Source organism: Hippocampus comes, unplaced genomic scaffold (genome assembly GCF_001891065.2).
Source record: "Hippocampus comes isolate QL1 unplaced genomic scaffold, H_comes_QL1_v1.1 scaffold86, whole genome shotgun sequence".
NCBI lineage: Eukaryota > Metazoa > Chordata > Actinopteri > Syngnathiformes > Syngnathidae > Hippocampus > Hippocampus comes.
The window spans coordinates 896,282-914,607 of record NW_017805882.1 but is presented as its reverse complement, the minus strand read 5'-3'; the positions used below and the strand labels follow the sequence as shown (position 1 = coordinate 914,607).

The 18,326-nt window shown below is 42.6% G+C and overlaps 3 protein-coding genes across 6 annotated transcripts; 2 read left to right on the top strand and 1 right to left on the bottom strand.

Moving 5' to 3' along the window:
• The first annotated feature begins 395 nt into the window (after positions 1-395).
• LOC109527389 (prostaglandin E2 receptor EP1 subtype-like) lies at positions 396-5,682 on the top strand. Of its 2 annotated transcripts, none has more exons than XM_019889311.1 (3): positions 396-706; positions 1,710-2,604; positions 4,706-5,682. In XM_019889311.1, the coding sequence occupies exons 2-3, from the start codon at positions 1,753-1,755 to the stop codon at positions 4,973-4,975; spliced, it is 1,122 nt and encodes a 373-aa protein (XP_019744870.1). In that variant the 5' UTR covers positions 396-706; positions 1,710-1,752; the 3' UTR covers positions 4,976-5,682. The 2 variants fall into 2 exon arrangements, with proteins under 2 accessions (XP_019744870.1, XP_019744869.1); XM_019889310.1 differs by having other exon boundaries at positions 1,693-2,604.
• Positions 5,683-7,417: 1,735 nt separating this feature from the next.
• pi4k2a (phosphatidylinositol 4-kinase type 2 alpha) lies at positions 7,418-14,093 on the bottom strand. 3 transcript variants are annotated; one of them, XR_002170516.1, is made up of 10 exons: positions 13,565-14,091; positions 11,278-11,478; positions 11,065-11,196; positions 10,820-10,973; positions 10,641-10,702; positions 10,434-10,533; positions 10,202-10,335; positions 9,984-10,043; positions 8,975-9,726; positions 7,418-7,795 (listed from the first exon to the last, which is right to left on the bottom strand). XR_002170516.1 is itself a non-coding variant. In XM_019889292.1 (9 exons), the coding sequence occupies exons 1-9, from the start codon at positions 13,901-13,903 to the stop codon at positions 9,565-9,567; spliced, it is 1,344 nt and encodes a 447-aa protein (XP_019744851.1). In that variant the 5' UTR covers positions 13,904-14,091; the 3' UTR covers positions 8,732-9,564. The 3 variants fall into 3 exon arrangements, 2 of the variants coding, with proteins under 2 accessions (XP_019744851.1, XP_019744853.1); XM_019889292.1 differs by lacking the exon at positions 7,418-7,795 and having other exon boundaries at positions 8,732-9,726; XM_019889294.1 differs by lacking the exons at positions 7,418-7,795; positions 9,984-10,043 and having other exon boundaries at positions 8,732-9,726; positions 13,565-14,093.
• Positions 14,094-14,673: 580 nt separating this feature from the next.
• pgam1b (phosphoglycerate mutase 1b) lies at positions 14,674-17,583 on the top strand. The gene is made up of 4 exons (XM_019889322.1): positions 14,674-15,066; positions 15,762-16,036; positions 16,439-16,619; positions 17,027-17,583. The coding sequence occupies exons 1-4, from the start codon at positions 14,928-14,930 to the stop codon at positions 17,194-17,196; spliced, it is 765 nt and encodes a 254-aa protein (XP_019744881.1). The 5' UTR covers positions 14,674-14,927; the 3' UTR covers positions 17,197-17,583.
• The last annotated feature ends 743 nt before the right edge of the window (positions 17,584-18,326 follow it).

Genomic DNA, 18,326 nt, shown 5'->3' with positions numbered 1-18,326 from the left:
TAGACACACGCGACTCAATATGTTAATTAGTTATGACACGCCCTCTTGGCCATCACTGGCTGCAGACGATCACATTACGTTGCTTGTTCAAATCAGTGCTGCGGGAAATTTAGTTCGCTCAGTCGCCAACGTGTCACGGTCATGATCGTACCTCGTGTGATTTTTTTTTTTTTTTAGCATGTTTTAATCCATGCTAACTATGTCGAGCAAAAAAAAATAGAAAGCGGTCAGACGAATATGTACAACATGCATCACAGAACGTGATGGAAGTCAGCATCCTATCTGTATGATTTGTCATGCCAAGTTGAGCAACTCTCGTCTCTCACCGGCAAAACTGAAGGAACACTTCTTGAATCCGATTTTTATTTTTCAGTAAGGGTTCGGTGAATGTGCATATGAACTGGTTGGGTTCGGTACCTCTCACAAGGTTAAGAACCACTGTACTAAGGAGACTGAATTGCAGGCAGACGCCGAAGAGAGTAGAGTCACTTAGCAGAGACGCCCACGCAGAGACTATAAAACGTCAACGTCCTCCCCAACCTTCACACACTTCAACTGAACACCACGTGTACGACATCGACGCTTAAAAAAAATCTGTAAAACCAGTGGATGTATCCGAGGGGAAACATTTCTTTCATTGCAAATTGGATTATTGCTACTTTTGTTATCAATGTTGGACTGCAACGGACAACGAAATCGTGCGGTGGTGAGTTACATGATACTGACTACATTATTTTTTGTTTTTTTTGCCTCGCAACCATTTTAAATTAGACTTTCCGACTAAGAGATTCAGACTTATTCGTTTAAGGAACCAGTCATTTGTATTGCCAACACTAACAACACTTTTAACCAATCTCTGATCAATATGTAGTGCAAAGGCGTTTCTTGAAAGCACACACAAAAACATTAGTAAATCCAATAAAATTAATTTGTGGAGCTGGTTTTCATCATGTAACACACGTAAAGCATGCATGCTCGGAGCTTTCTGTGTCCTGCACGTTTTTATTTTTTTAATTTTGGTTTAGTTTTGTCTTGTTTTTGTTCTAGCTTCCTCCCATATTCCAAACAAGTGCATGTTAGTTCCAGTGATGACTCTAAATTGTCAATAATTGTAAATGTAAGGGTAAAGGTTCTATTTGTCTAAAAATGTTGTGCAATTGGCTGGTAATTAAGTTCAGGGTTTACACTGCCTCTCTTCCAAAGTTAGCGAAAAGGCTGTAGAAAATGAATCGATGAATGGATGGAAAATCCTCATGTCTTAAAAAAAAAAGAAACAGCAGTGACATGGAAGAATGTGAACCACTGTTCATTAACAGTTATGCACCAGATTTGGAGAAGCAAGATATTCCACATCCATAGCCTTATTTAAGAGTATTGTTTGATGCTGTTTGCCCTACAACAATGATTTGTGATGAATGTGTTTTGTCTTGTGCCATCTTCAAAATTAACAGCTTTGGACGCTCAAAAATGTGTAATCCTACAGATAAAAGTTTTTTTCCCAGTTGTTATTATAAGCTAATTTGGCCGTTTTTTTTGCTCTTTTGACAATGTTCAGAAAGCTATGGGAACAAGTTTTGCCTGCATAAAAGTTGAAGAAATGCTAGCTAGCTTTTAAACAATATACATCCATCTATCGATCCATTATATGATCCGCATATCCAATGTAATTCATTTTTTTGTTATTCATGTCAGTTCTACTCCTCTATAAGTTATAGCGGAAGTCATGGCCCACACGAGCATCAGCGTTGAGTCATGCTAGCTTTGCACCACTCCAACTCTTCATCCTCGCCACTCATCCCTCGTTCGTCAAATGGCAGCAGAGGGGAAGCAGTGCCCGGGGTGGCCCTTGAGATGTCGCAGCGGGGAAACCTGACCGCCAGCGCTGTCATGGTGGTGGTGTTGCCCATGACTTTGGGTATCGTGTCCAACATCGTGGCCCTGTTCATCTTGGCCAACGCCTACTGGCTCCAGCGACGGCGCTCCAAAGCCACATTCCTCCTCTATGCTACCTCGCTGGTAGTAACAGACTTCATGGGCCACGTGATCCCCGGTGCCCTGGTTCTGAAACTCTACCTCTCTGGAGGCGTGCAGCCGGAGGACTCCAGCGCTTCTGACGGCATGTGCCAGTTCCTGGGAGGAAGCATGGTGTTTTTCGGCCTGTGCCCACTCTTTCTAGGTTGCGCCATGGCTGCGGAGCGTTGTCTGGGTGTCACCAAGCCCCTCCTGCACTCCTCCCTGGTCACAAGCACCCGCACTAAAATGTGCCTGTCTGCGATTTGGCTGGCCGCTCTGTGTGTGGCCTTGCTGCCTTACTTGCAGCTGGGCTCGTACACCTATCAGGACCCGGGCACCTGGTGCTTTATTCAAGTCCTCAGTGATATTCACGAGGCGGACGTGGCATTTGTGCTGCTTTTCTCTGGGCTAGGCCTGAGCTCCCTGGCTGCGGCAGTGGTGTGTAACACCATCAGTGGACTGACGCTGGTGCTCGCGAGGATCAGGAGGAAACCTGGGTCGCATCATTCGGCCAAGTCGCATGACATCGAGATGGTGGTGCAGCTGGTGGGGATCACGGTCACTTCGTGCATCTGCTGGTGCCCCCTGCTGGTGAGTATTAGCAAGTACAACAACATGACATGAACTTGAGCTGTGAATTCTCAACCACTGCCGTGGCACATCAGTGTGCTTTGAACAGGTGTGCTGCGAAAAATGACAAAATGTCAGTTATTATGACATTTTTAAAATTATTTTCCAATTAACAATTGTTCACGCTGACCACATATAGCTACAGGCAAAACAATCACATGCTCATCCACTAGATGACAGAAGGGACATGATTAAGCTGTATATCCACTCTTTGTGAATCCTTTTGCCGAGTGGTGCGGCGTGAGATTTTTCCCGATGTGATATATGTGCCATGGCTCAATAAAGGTTGGGAAACACTGGACTTGAATACCATAGGGCAGGGGTCCCCAAACTTTTTTGTCCCACGGACCGGTTTATGTCAGACAATATTTTCAGGGACCGGCATTTAAGGTGTGGCGGAAATAATACAACAAAATAATATGGTATGAGCTGCATGAAAACTGTGGTGTTTTCGAAATATAATAATAAACACAAGGAGCGTCTAATCTGGCCGCAACACTCTGATCGCGATGGTAATGTTTAATGCCTTCAAAATACGATACAATACAAATTCAAAGTGCATGAAAATGACGACGCACCACAGCCCCGGGCTTGATTTTTTGCAACCAGACGGTCCCATCTCGGGGTAATAGGAGACAATGACACCTCAAGTGTGTGTTTTATGTCCAGTCTACTTCGTAATTTTGTTTTAGTCGCCGTTGCTGCAGAAAAGCCCCGCCTCACACAGGTAGCATGTCGGAAATAGCAACAGTGCTACTGTGGCGATCTCAGAATATTCAGACATAACTTTCATCCAGTTGTCTCGAACGTACTTTTAAGGCCGCTGTCATTTGATCTCCAGCAGTTTTTTTACTCATTTTGCGAGCTCTGGTGTTTTGTTTTTAAGCGGAATCGGTCACGTGACGGGGGAAAGCGTGGCTTGACGTGTGTCAAGCGTGACACAGACGGATGTAACGGAGAATCCGGTAATATAAAAGGGAAATAAGGCACGTGCGTTCTGTGCGGCCCGGTCCCAAATCCCCTGCGGCCCGGTACCGGTCCGCGGACCGGCGGTTGGGGACCCCTGCCATAGGCTACAGTATTTGAGCTTTTAGGGCAGTTTTCAGGATGTGTTTTGTTTTCCAAAGCAGTCGTTTTACATATATATTGGATTCATATGTCATACGGCAGAAAGACAACGAAATTTATTATTGTTTCATTCCATTCAGATTCAAGATAGCCGCATTCTGGTAATTGCTCAAGGGTGGTCAAGACATTTACCTCGCCACGATATTGTCAAGAAAATGAGATCCAGTACAAGAGTTGACTCAAAGAAGGGGATGGATGGATGGATAGAAAGCAACAAATCTGCTTTTGTGTGTAATTTGGAATTGAAATGCATTGCACTGACAGCGGGTTTTGTTGTACACTGTACTGTATTTAGTCATATGAGTGAGCATAAAGTAAACATTGTTTATTATAACCCACTGATTGTGTCATTCCAAATTGTGCGTCATCATTTTGGAAAGGCCAAACGTTCGGTACAACTTTTGTGAATCTATAATATTGTAAAAGCTAAATGTATAGCGTTAGCATGCATTTGGTATCACCCTAACATATGAAAGTGAAAGGAATAACTTTGTTTTTGTAGTCTTAAGATTTTGTCACAACCTAAGTAAAACTAAATCAACAGAATCATCTGACATGTGTTATCAAGTGTATGTCGACTATTGTAAGTCTTTCGGAGATTTTAGACTTCCGAATGCCGCACTGATAGTGCACACAAATGCAACCATTCATCCATTTTCTGATCCTCTTTATCTTCACGAGGGTCGTGGGCGTGCTGGATCCTATCCCAGCCGTCTTGGGGCAGTAGGCAGCGTACACCCTGAACTGGTTGGCAGCCAATCACAGTGCAGTGATTACATAAATCAGATTTATTGAGAAGAGGTTCCCAAAATATCTCTTCACAAACAACATTAAGCAGGAGTTAGTAGGTTGATATTTGGTATAATTTCACCTGCACTCTGCTGTCAGATCTTGAACCAACATTTAGCCCATCTTTAATGTTTCATACCTGCAGATCGTTGGCCTGATGTCCGCGATCCGCTCCTACACAGGATCCATTGGAGAGGACCTTCCCAACTACAAAATACTACTGGTGATGGGTGTGAGACTGGCCACGTGGAACCAGATCCTGGACCCATGGGTCTACATCCTGCTGCGCCGAACCGTCTTACGGAAAATCTACCTCATTGCAAAGTGCCAAGCGGGCCAGGGGGGTAATTTATTCGGGTGTTTAGACTCTACATCTCCTACCGAGTCAGAGAAGAATGAAGTGAATCAAGCCTAAACTGCTAAATCTAAGAGTGCTCCATTTGGAAGAAGATGGTTTTGTTTCTCCATCACAGGAAGTTTGACAGTAAAGGCCAACACATTTTACATTTCTTGGGCGTCAGAATGTAAAGGAAAACTCGGAGAGGATGCGACAACAAAATATTTACGCTTCGCATGATGTGGGAAAATTGGGATATTCTTATAGTTATGCCTCAAATTACTGAGGATGTGCAGAACTTTAAAAAAATGAGTAAAGCAAATGGGTTGTGACAAATGACTCTTTTTTTGTAATTACTTTTGATGAATAATTGCGCCAGAATTGTATGAGTCATTGTATTTGGCAATTCTAATGAGCATAATGTAACGGTGTCTTTTGGGCCAGCACTTCTCCTTTTACAACATTTTGTGGATACTGGCTAAATTGTGTCTGGATCTGTCATGGCACATGACGGCAACCACACAAAGTACTGTATTAATATCAGAAAAACTGGAGCTCAAACTTATCTAAGTTTGTGTGTGCAAATTGGTAACGTGATGTGCCTCATTTCAAATTGGTGGAAACCATGACGGTTGTGCCCTCTAGGCTAAAGATCCAAACTTATTTGAGTAACTGGGTAAAAACTGATCTGACGGTAGGGTGAGAAAAAGTAGAGAAAAAGTCTACTTGCACCATCCGCATATACATTTGTGTGTCTTTTGAGGAACTGATTTTTTTTTTTTTTTTTTTTTTTAGAATTTAACATATTTGTGGCTCATCTTAATTGCATTTGATTCATGTTTTTTTCGGTAGATTCATGTTTTGTTTTTTTTCGGTAACCAACAAAAGCTTAACCAAATACTTGATAATTTATGGATCTGAGTCGATAGGCTCCTCAAGCCGTCATGTGTCTAAAACACTCACCATGACATCACAAGATTGCACAAACACACGCACGCATTGGTCATGCTTTGCTTCAACATTCCTCACTTAGATGAAATTGAATTTGTGGCCTAAGTAAAATGGTAAGACGCAACGGCTCAGTAACGACTGACCCTCATCATCGGACTTCACTACTTAAAATGAACTTACTAAGACATAACTTATTTGAGTAACTGGGTAAAAACTGATCTGACGGTAGGGTGAGAAAAAGTAGAGAAAAAGTCTACTTGCACCATCCGCATATACATTTGTGTGTCTTTTGAGGAACTGATTTTTTTTTTTTTTAAGAATTTAACATATTTGTGGCTCATCTTAATTGCATTTGATTCATGTTTTTTTTCGGTAGATTCATGTTTTGTTTTGGGTAACCATCAAAAGCTTAACCAAATACTTGATAATTTGTGGATCTGAGTCGATAGGCTCCTCAAGCCGTCATGTGTCTAAAACACTCACCATGACATCACAAGATTGCACAAACACACGCACGCATTGGTCATGCTTTGCTTCAACATTCCTCACTTAGATGAAATTGAATTTGTGGCCTAAGTAAAATGGTAGGACGCAACGGCTCAGTAATGACTGACCCTCATCATCGGACTTCTCTGTCAGTCCCCTTTCATGTGGACTATTTTGGTTAATTTCTGTTCCATCAGAGAATGAATAGACCTACAGAATGAATTTTCACTACTTAACATGAATTTACTATGCCATCCTATGGTAGTATTTCTGGGATTAAAAACACATCCTCTTGTCAAACATCTGAATCCAACTGCTAATTTGTGAGGAAAATAGAGCAGCATGAGATTGCAGTCGCTTGATTTCCACGAGTCATAGTCACGCACAGATGACATGATAACCAAACAACTGTAGATTAATCATTGTGATCATCTACACTGTTTGATCATAAACCATGGCTCGACTGCATATTTGGCTCTTGAGCAACTCACTACCTGAGCCTGCATGCTGCGGGAAAGGAACTGCAGTACAGTGTTGGATCATTAACTTAACGTCGGAACATCTGCCTCCTGCTCCAAGTGATGCAAGACGACAGAACAAAACGAAAAGAGCAATGCTGCCTCCATAAAATAAAACAAGCTTAACGATGACGAATAAAGCTCAATGACTAATACATGTGGATGATATCTTTTGAGTGGCTTTGCGTGCATTTTTAGCATTTTTTTCCCCCAAATACGCACACCACCTGTTTCACACGAAATACACCTTTGAATGTCATTACATCTAACAGTATGTAACACACATACGTAAAGATAAAAATGTGATTACATACAGGCACATTGAGGGGTTCGAGATCAGGGCCGGCTGCGAATAGTGAAAATCCACATCAAATTCACATTATTCATCTACTGACAGCGTTATCACAAATTGTTTAGATGTCATTGCATTGTACAAGTGTACTTCATTAGGTTGCGTGCGTACAATGCAACACCGTGAAATATGAAGCCTCTCTCGATTTGCATGCCGGTGAAGTGTGCTTGAGCGGTTTTCTGACATGCTGATTAATGCAAAAATGTACCTGTATGAATGGAAGATTTTTTTTTATTATAATCTATTATTAAATATTACATACAAATTATACAGTGCATTGTCACAATACATTTGTCAGTTCTGTACAGCAGGAAGTTACTTTATGCGGCTCCACCTGACAAGTAAGAAAAAAAAAAAAAAGCAAATGAAGCCATTAGCAGAAGCCAATGAATCAACAACAATCTCCTTGCTTCTTCTGGCAGTTGCAGACCGGGTGATTCTACCTTCCTCACTGGTCAACTAATTCAGTGGTGAAAGTGGAATAATTAGGCTAGGAATTATCTCAGCGCGACCAAGGCCGCCTTTAAGCACACATACCGACCGGTAGGCCTGCTCTCCATCGTCACCCCACATACGTGACTTTGAAAAAGCCTAAGTAAAATGGTAGGACGCAACGGCTCAGTAATGACTGACCCTCATCATCGGACTTCTCTGTCAGTCCCCTTTCATGTGGACTATTTTGGTTAATTTCTGTTCCATCAGAGAATGAATAGACCTACAGAATGAATTTTCACTACTTAACATGAATTTACTATGCCATCCTATGGTAGTATTTCTGGGATTAAAAACACATCCTCTTGTTAAACTTCTGAATCCAACTGCTAATTTGTGAGGAAAATAGAGCAGCATGAGATTGCAGTCGCTTGATTTCCACGAGTCATAGTCACGCACAGATGATGTGATAACCAAACGACTGTAGATTAATCATTGTGATCATCTAAACTGTTTGATCATAAACCATGGCTCGACTGCATATTTGGCTCTTGAGCAACTCACTACCTGAGCCTGCATGCTGCGGGAAAGGAACTGCAGTACAGTGTTGGATCATTAACTTAACGTCGGAACATCTGCCTCCTGCTCCAAGTGATGCAAGACGACAGAACAAAACGAAAAGAGCAATGCTGCCTCCATAAAATAAAACAAGCTTAACGATGACGAATAAAGCTCAATGACTAATACATGTGGATGATATCTTTTGAGTGGCTTTGCGTGCATTTTTAGCATTTTTTTCCCAAATACGCACACCACCTGTTTCACACGAAATACACCTTTGAATGTCATTACATCTAACAGTATGTAACACACATACGTAAAGATAAAAATGTGATTACATACAGGCACATTGAGGGGTTCGAGATCAGGGCCGGCTGCGAATAGTGAAAATCCACATCAAATTCACATTATTCATCTACTGACAGCGTTATCACAAATTGTTTAGATGTCATTGCATTGTACAAGTGTACTTCATTAGGTTGCGTGCGTACAATGCAACACCGTGAAATATGAAGCCTCTCTCGATTTGCATGCAAAAAAAAAAAAAGCAAATGAAGCCATTAGCAGAAGCCAATGAATCAACAACAATCTCCTTGCTTCTTCTGGCAGTTGCAGACCGGGTGATTCTACCTTCCTCACTGGTCAACTAATTCAGTGGTGAAAGTGGAATAATTAGGCTAGGAATTATCTCAGCGCGACCAAGGCCGCCTTTAAGCACACATACCGACCGGTAGGCCTGCTCTCCATCGTCACCCCACATACGTGACTTTGAAAAACTCATGTCAACTGTAGGGAGAATCTATTACAAGTTGTGAAACCGCTTCACATTTCGTGCTCACCGTGTTGACGTGCACAGTGTGTCCATTTCCCTAAACCTTAAGGGGCTTAATCGTAATAAAGACTTTTTATTGGTAGGCCATACCAGTGCGGTTAATTAAACCATGTGGGAGTGGTGAATATACGGGTGAATGTTAAAAGGCAGAGCGGCATGAAGAAAGCATCGACGTGGGATGAGACATCTCCCATTTTCAGTTAGACAACTTTTGTTTTTGACTGATTGGCATGCACATGTGGGCGATCACACGTGTCCCTTGGAGAGTCCAATAGAAAAGCCTGATGTCTCTTTGCAAGAAAGAAGAATTCAGACTTCTTCACATCCAAACAAGGCACCAAGGCAAAAAAGGAAGATACAGTGTGAACTTCTTCCCCTTTTTGCCTCATCTCTCGAGCCAACACACTCACTTTTTTTAATTGCACTGTCTATTTGGAGAGGAGGGGACGGTGGCGATGAAATCCATTTCCAGGAGACAAAACGTGTACTCGCTTCTCTCGCTTCCTGCTGTTCCTCCTCCCAGTGCGTGCTCTGTTTACCACCAGGTGAAGAAAGGTCTTCTACTCTGGAAACTCTGCGTGTACGACTCACTATTGGCTCTCTGGGGGGCTCTGGCAGTTTCGACAATCACTGGGGGCATCTGGACCAACTGCAGGGGTGTTTTGTCATCCTTTAGGGCTTGGCACAGGTTCAGAATCTTTAAATAAAGAAAGGGCGGAGATGAAAATCAAAGTAATGGAGTCACCCGCCCAACCCAATGAAAACTTCACGATATGTTGAATATTTAATATGTTGGGCATATTGTGTGCTTGGAGGCTGATTCTAGTGTGTAGCTAATGTAAGCAGAATGATATTGGCTCTGGGTCACTTGACAGATTAATATTAAGAGGTGTGTGTGTAAAAGTATAATCCGGCCTTTCGTGATGCGGTGGCAACGTAATGCTGACAACTGACCTGCCCCCTCATGACAGCGACCTGCCTGTGAAACTGTCCTCTGTCAAAACCAGGGTCTTTCTGCGGGACAACATGCACACGTGAAATATAAAACATTCCCGTGTATGCGGACACAGAGCAGTGTGCTTGTCCCTATTATCAGTCAGGTTGCTCCTGGCATCACGGTGCCGTGGGAGCAAAGTCCGGTATAATTCATTCATACTGTACTTTGAATGTACCTTGAATAGTTCATAGAGGTCCTCTTCGAGATCTTTGATGAAATTTGGGTCAGAGAGCTTTGGTAGGACTAGCTCTCGGATTTCCTGGGAGAAAGGAACTTTGGCCTGAGAGAGCCATGCCCAGTAGAAAGGATCTAGATATGAAACAAAGTAGGTTCGTGACAGTCAGTCGACCCATCTTGATTTGTATAGAGCTGTCTCAGGATGAGTGGAAGTGGTAATGTGATCTTACATGCTCTCCAGGAGTCAGGATGTTTGAGAGGGAAGGCTAGACCATTGTCTATGGCTGCCAGCTTAATTACTGGGTCCTTCACTACAACCCAGTCTGTGTCCTGTCGCGATGGTTTGGGTGGCGATTCAGATGGACAGACAACACAGAAATTACAATTCTACATTGATAAAAACATTCCAGAGGGAAGACTGCGTGTGGGGTTCTCACCCGGTTCCCCACAGCGTCCATAGGGCAGTCATACTTGAGAAGCCAGTTGTCATTTCCCCTGTCTAGAACGGAACAGAAGAAAAACAAATCTTGTGACGATGAGTCTGTCAGTGACCACGCTGTGTGTGACCACGATGACTACACGGACACAAGCTGAGCAGGGTGACTCGACTACATACCTGTGTTCCTGATGATGTAATCGAGGACCACGAGGCGTTCGAACTGCAGCTGAAGCTGACGGTTAGTGTTCTCCGGTAGAGGCTCGGCTTCAAACCTACGAAGCCAAAAGTCGGCATCCTTGTATCCGTCCACAAAGAGCTGGAAGGAGCCAACCTGGAGGAACAGCAACAACGTCCATTAAGAGTTTCTCATGTTGTAGTCACATAAGGAAGGAAAAAAAAAAATAAGACGCGCACTAGCTTACCTTAGGAGGAAGTCCAATCCTATGGAAGCGCTGACCCACTTTTGGTACCTTCTCCAAGGCGAGTCTTTTACCTCGAGACTTCACCCTGTCTATGGCACTGTAGTTGAATGTTTCACTCGCCAAGTATACCACCTACAACAGTCACACGGATGAGCAGCTCTCTCTTGACTTTGGTCAATACGTCAGTTATCACAAATGTGTACGCATGTTCACCTTGGTCCTCGGAACGATATTGAGCTCCAGTTTCTGGTCCACCAGACTAGCACCGGCCTCTGAGAGGTAGCCCTGGTTGAGAACTAAGCAGTCGCGACCAAAACAGCAGGGACAGCAGAGTTTCTGGAGCCACTTTGTCCATTTGGGGTTAAGCTGGCCATAGGGCTCTTCATTCTTAGGTTTGAACACACCGATGATTTTCTGACAAGGGGGAAGGAAAATGAAAAGATTGAAGCCGCGTTCTTAAGGACAATATTTCACAGTGAATAGTTAATTCATTTATATGCAGTACTTATAGTATATACCGTGGAACATCTCTATTAAAATGTCCTTAAGGTCATCTAATTTGAAATTCAACTGAAATTTCCAGGAAAAATATTCATCTCAATTTACACGAAACTTGAGACCTCCAGCAAACATGACATCATGCGACAAATCTCACACAAAAGAGGGACCTCCCGCAACAAAAGACAAGAACTCATAGAGAGTACATACAAAGGTAGTTCTGTGATGTAAGCTGACATATACAGACATGCAGACTCTGGGCATATCCTGTTTGTTTTGTTTTTGGGTTTTTTTTGGGGGGGGGGGTGGCGATGCATAAGTAAGGGGAATTGATGTTATGCTTCACTAGCTGTGTGACAAGTAATTACGCAACTGTTGATGATTCAATGTTGCCATCCTCACTAGGCTGAGCTAGCACAGTGAAGTTGGGCAACCGCTAATGTTAGAATTTGAGAATGTATTCAGTCGTTGCTGTTTTGGCAATATACATGTTGGCTATCTTATTTGTTCCTTAGCTGGAATTTTTTTTTTTATTTGTGATGGTGAGTTCATTGACCTGTTGTACGATGATGAACAGTTTCCCAAACTTTATTGAGTCAAGACACTCATTTTACCTCTGAAAAAGCACATGGCACACCACCAAACCAAAATGTCACAAACAATTTGAAGAATGGAATAATGTCGTTACTAATTGACTTACTCCATGTGAAACGTGGGCCTTTTTAATTGAACAAAGCGATATACAGTACTCGCAGGAGGCCATGACTTACTCAAGTGCATGTCTGGCAACAGGTGAATACAGTACACAGGTTTATTTTACATTCTGCCATCTAAGCAAAGTGAATGTATTTGGTTTGCCTGTCACTACATGTAAAATTGGATAGTTTCCCCCAGCACCTCTGATGCTCTCTCACGGCAACCCGGTACGTAGTACTGTTGTAGCCAACACACTGCTGAAACATCCAACTTGGCCATAAGAGAATTACATCCAAGAGAGCAGGCACATGACTATTAAGCGCTTTAGTGAGTGAGTAAAGAAACCGTGCGTACGCTAGGATTGGGGGATAAAAATCCGAGACATTCAATGGAGATGATTTGTTACTCTGCCGCAAGCTTAAAAAAAAAAAAGCTAAGAAGTGGCACTGGACCTAAAATATAATATCTTACATTGGAAACCATGCTAAACACAAATAGGTCCGGTGAACACGTGCTTCTCACTCAGGATTTCGATCGCAGATGCACATCCAGTCTCTGGAGGAATGGCACACTTGGGTAGTGCAGCACATTTACAGGTCAGCTCCAGCGTATCAGATCAAAGATGAAAGCCGCCGAACGTGTATGATTGGGAAATTAAACACAATTTCGTTGCGTAGACTTGAGGAAAAGCGTCGCCATTGGCCCAATGAAACAATTCCTAGCCAAGTCAAGCGATGAGAGTTGGTGCAGCAATTCACAACCGATAACATGCATGGGACTTTGTTCTGTGCTCAGAAAAAAAAAAAAAACAGGATTGCAACGAGACAATATCGTAACTACCTTATGAGTCTGGTGAAATGACTAGAATGCCATTGTTCTTTATGGTATTCCCATTATCTACTTTAGTTGAACAACTGTAAAGCCACACCACTGATGAAGGCCTCTTAAGTAGTTCTTTAGCGGGCTCACAAACATAATAAATGTTGATTTCATTTAAAGGTATGATCCAAAGCTACTCCGTTTGGTAAAGTAAATGCCTGAATGACTTCCCCAATGACGCATTTTATTGCAAGTCACTGTGTATAGTACACCACAACATATATTAAGATATTAAACTATCGAACTGGCAGTTATCTAAAATGGTTTGCTTGGTGAAGTATTTGTCATGTCATGTCATCACATGGTAGAGAAAGGCCTCCAAGAAGAAATAACTATGTGGAAAGAAGTCCTCATAGCATTCCCTCTAACACTTCCTTAAAATTAGCTCTCCAACGAGAAGCTGTGGCTTGGACGTCCTTCATCTTACCCCGTGTGAGTCTTTGACAAAATAGCTGCCACTGGATCCTTGGTAGATCCTCTCTGGGTAGATCCCCTCCTCAATGGCTCGCTCGGCCTTGCGAATGATCTCTCTGAACTCAGGATCCTCCGGGAATTCGTTCCGGTGCGGTTCCCGCGGTGAGGTCCCGCGGTCCCGGTCCAGGAGAGGCTGTCTCTCCCGACTGCGACTCGGACTGCCGGCAGGGATGCGCACCACCGATCCCGGCGTCCCTCCAAAGGCGCCCCGAGGGCTGGTGGGTTCTGTCGGACCGTAGCTGAAATCATTTGAGTCACGGAGCGGAGAGACAAGCGGACTCGTCTCGTCCATGATTCTGGAGGTTGGCGAGAAGTTCGTGTAGTTCGTTGTACGGAGAAGAAGCCGGAAAGTCGAAAAAGACTGAGAAATAAAGTATCACAGTTGTTTGGTTGCTTGGAGGTGAGGTAGCTAACGAGGACGCTGGAAAAAAAAGAGCAAGAAAGAAAATCAGATGACTGTCAGCTTCCGGGAAAGGGCGGAACCTGTTGGGTATTTTGATAGTCAACCAATCAGCGATTAAATTATCTTGTCAATCATCTACTCTCTCAGTATGATTGGGCAGAGTCTAACCACCCACGGAAGACACGTGAGAGCGTAAAAATATGTCGTTAATTAACTCCAAAATAAAAACGCTTTCGATAAAAATGTGAGAAATATGTGTACCGAAAGTACACGGGCTTTGTAAACACAAAGCTTTGAAGGAATGATTTTACAATGATAATGATAGTAAAATATTTTCTACATAACCTCACATTTTCAACTCTATATTACCGCACTTTGCAGAAAACGTCTCACTTGCAAATATTGAACATACCATAATCAAATTAAATGTGTTTATTTTGGGTTTCGCGTGTGACATCCTTTTTCTGTTTGTTGAGAGCATTCGGCCAACTGTACATGACATTCAGCCAACTGTTTTTAACCAGGTATGCAGTAATTTATAGTATACAAAGTAGTTCCACAACGCAAACGAGTTTCTGCTCTGTGTGCATGTGGATGTGCGACCGCGCGCATCCTCACCCTCCTTCTGACTCCTCCTCCTCCTCTACGAGCACAGCTCGCTTTCTGATTGGTCACAGCCGACAGGAATACACCGTAGAGAAGAGAGAACAGAAGAGAGAGCTGTCAAATTCAGGCAAGACAAGTCCACAAGCGTCTTGTGGAACTTCATTCGGCGAATTCATCACTTATCTGCAACCATCTGCACGGTTGCAGCCACCCCAAGATAATCCTGTGCTCGCTGCTGCAGCATTTCAAGAGGAGTCACTTGATCCAAAGTTTCCGGAAATATAGCACAGAGGACATCGGCATAGGGATGGCTGCGTACAAACTCGTGCTAATCCGTCACGGAGAGAGCTGCTGGAACCAGGAAAACCGCTTCTGCGGATGGTTCGACGCGGATTTGAGCGAGACGGGAGAGCAGGAGGCCAAGAGAGGAGGGCAGGCCTTGAAAGGTGCAGTCATGTCACTCGTCCTAATCGGCCATTCTGTCGGTCATTGGATTAGAGCACTGCAAGGTTGTCCTTATGTAACTGGGCCGGATGGGGCGAATAGGTTGTGAGCCCAGAGCGTTGGAAGAGAGTGGTATACAGTGGATCGTTATTGAATATGTCTGTAGACAAATTACGTTTCGTGCAATTTTACAGAAAGAAGCATCTATGCAATATTTTACGACTCAGTTTGCCAAAAAAAGCATCCATCCATTCTCTATACCGCATGTCCTCAGTCGTATCACGGTTGTTTTGGAGCCTCCCAACTGACTCTGGAGGGAATGGCTGGGTACACCCTGAACGGATCACCATCCAATTGCAGTTTGATAAATCATTGCTTTGCATCATGGTATATGTACATATTTCACACTCGCTAATGTATGCTGACTATTTAAACTGTAAATCCTAGGCGTGTAGCAAAAAAAAAAAAAAATTTGAATCGGGAAATTGCTGTTGATTTAAAAGATCTGAGTACAACAAATGCAAAGAGTAGCCTTTGGTTAAGAGAACATGGGTCTTGGATTATCAACCCAATGTATGACTTCAAAACATTTGTATGAGTAGAGGCACTGCAGAGCCAAAAAGAAACTGTACACATCTTTGTATAAGAAAATCATATACTGAAACCGATTGTGGTCTTTGTCACTATCTCTCCTCAGATGCTGGCTACGAGTTTGATATTTGCTACACTTCTGTTCTGAAGCGGGCCGTCCGCACTCTGTGGTTTGTTCTGGACAGCATCGACCAGATGTGGCTGCCAGTGCACAGGACGTGGCGCCTCAATGAGCGCCACTACGGTGGTCTAACTGGCCTGAACAAGGCTGAAACGGCAGCTAAACACGGAGAGGCCCAAGTCAAGATTTGGAGGCGCTCTTTTGACATCCCTCCCCCACCCATGGATGAGGGCCATGACTTCTATCAGACCATAAGCAAGGTTACTTCAGAAGAGACCATTTCATTAGCCTTTTTTGTGTAGCGATCCTAAAAACACCCACAGTAGAGCCGTAAGAGAAGCTCGAGCAATACGCCACCTTTGCTTTTTGCATGACATCAGTGCCAGTGTCTGGTGTGACATAAAATACTTTAAAATTCGGTCTATTGATCATACTGGTTTTTCAGAAGCACCTACTCAGTAAATTGTTTGAAATTAACTTTTTTTCACACATGGCGTAAGGTGGAATATTGGAAGAAGCACTTATTTGTCCGTGACTTTTGACAGAACACCAAATAAAAGGCGGCGAAATCGAGTCTTAAACAGGTTGTGTAACCGACATGATGATTCGTGCCATATGACTGTAAAGTAATAAACTGCATGGAAGTATTTCCTTTGTTGTAGGACCGACGTTATGCTGATCTGACAGAAGACCAGCTTCCAACTTGTGAGAGTCTGAAAGACACCATTGCTCGTGCTCTTCCTTTTTGGAATGATGAAATAGCTCCACAGATCAAAGAAGGGAAGCGGGTGCTCATTGCTGCCCATGGCAACAGTCTCCGTGGCATTGTCAAGCACCTTGAGGGTAAGCATGTGTGAGAGCTTTGTGCAGACAATGACTCCATTCACAAATGAATAAGGTTATCAAAAATAATTTGTTTTTTCCACTTTCCCCCTCTTTCTCTGCAAATGTCCAGTTCAGACATACTCAGTGCAATTCAATTTTGGGCTAAAATATGTAAATGCAGATGTTGCTGTTTTGCACCTATTTAGCAGTGAGCGTGCAACCAAAGAGCAACTTGTTGCTAGATGCACTGGTGCAAGCACAGTGGCCAAAACGCTAATGATAAAACAGCTAAATAAATGGCCCAGTATGTCTGCATGTTTGTCACAGAGTGTCGAGTAAGGCTTTTGTACTTTTGAGTGCAGCTGGTGAGTTCAATAACAAATGATGCTGCTAGGTTGTAAGCTCTACCTGTTATCGTATTGCAGGTATGTCTGAGGAGGCCATCATGGAGCTGAACCTTCCGACAGGCATTCCCGTTGTGTACGAGTTGGACAAAAATCTGAAGCCCATAGGACCCATGCAGTTTCTGGGAGATGAAGAGACTGTACAGAAAGCCATGGCTGCTGTGGCAGCTCAGGGAAAAGCAAAAAAATAAACTCTGCTCCGGTGAGTGGGGTGATCGTTAGATCAATGCCGTGCTGTTCAGTTAACAAAAAACAACAAATAAAAAAATCTCGTCAAAAACCAGTTAGTGTTGTCACCATCACGAGCCACACACATGCAAACCCCTTACCATGTTTAACTCAGAAGTTTGAATAGAATCATCTATATTTTTTGTCATACAAAGTTTTAGAGAATTGATATTTTGATGTACTGTATGTACTGAACAAAATGTTCATCTTAGACATTGGCTTTTACGTCCTGTTATCCCACAGTAACACTGTTGTTGAAAGCAAGTTACCGTTAATTTACTTTGCACTTGTCCTTGCTGTGACACAGAAAATAATAAATGTACTGCACTATTACGTGTTAAAAAGATTTTTCTGAGCGTTTGTTCTTTTTTCCACCATGTCTATCACATAACCGCACAAGAACTGTCAGTTTCACGTGTAGGTTCTGATGTTTTATTAAAAAAAAAAAAAAAAACAATTTCCTGATAACAAACACCTCCAAAGCTGCCCAATTCTTCCTTTTATTTCATTTCACTTTTTAGAAATGTACTGATAACAGACATAATTGATAACAGCATTACAAATACCGAAAGCTGTCCTATGAAATGTGTCTACGGTATGAAAAAAAATTACTGTGCATTAAAAATCAGTTAGATGCATTAGACCCGGATGTAACAAGCATTGATATAAAATACACAATATACAAAATATATGTTATTATGCATTGCTGTTGGGAAAGCGCTATATGAAGATGCATTGTTTTATATAAAACATATATAATATTCAATAACTTACTAATCGTATGATAAAGCAACATTAATATAAATATAAGAGTCCAAAATGGTGCAGTGAGTAATAACATATAATTGAAAAATAAACAAGTTTGATTGGTTGATGAAATGAGTTTAGAGCTAATATTATGATGAAAATCCAGATTATAAAATTACCCACGTGTTTGGCATCATAACTGCATGTCTGGTCTTTTTAACAAACACAAACCGGGAAAAAAATTTAGACGAGTTCTAATTTATTGGCGCCAAACACAGTCGCCTCTAACTCCCGGTTCAAGATGACGACGAGGTTTGTACGTCTGCACCCAGTCATGTTTGTCACA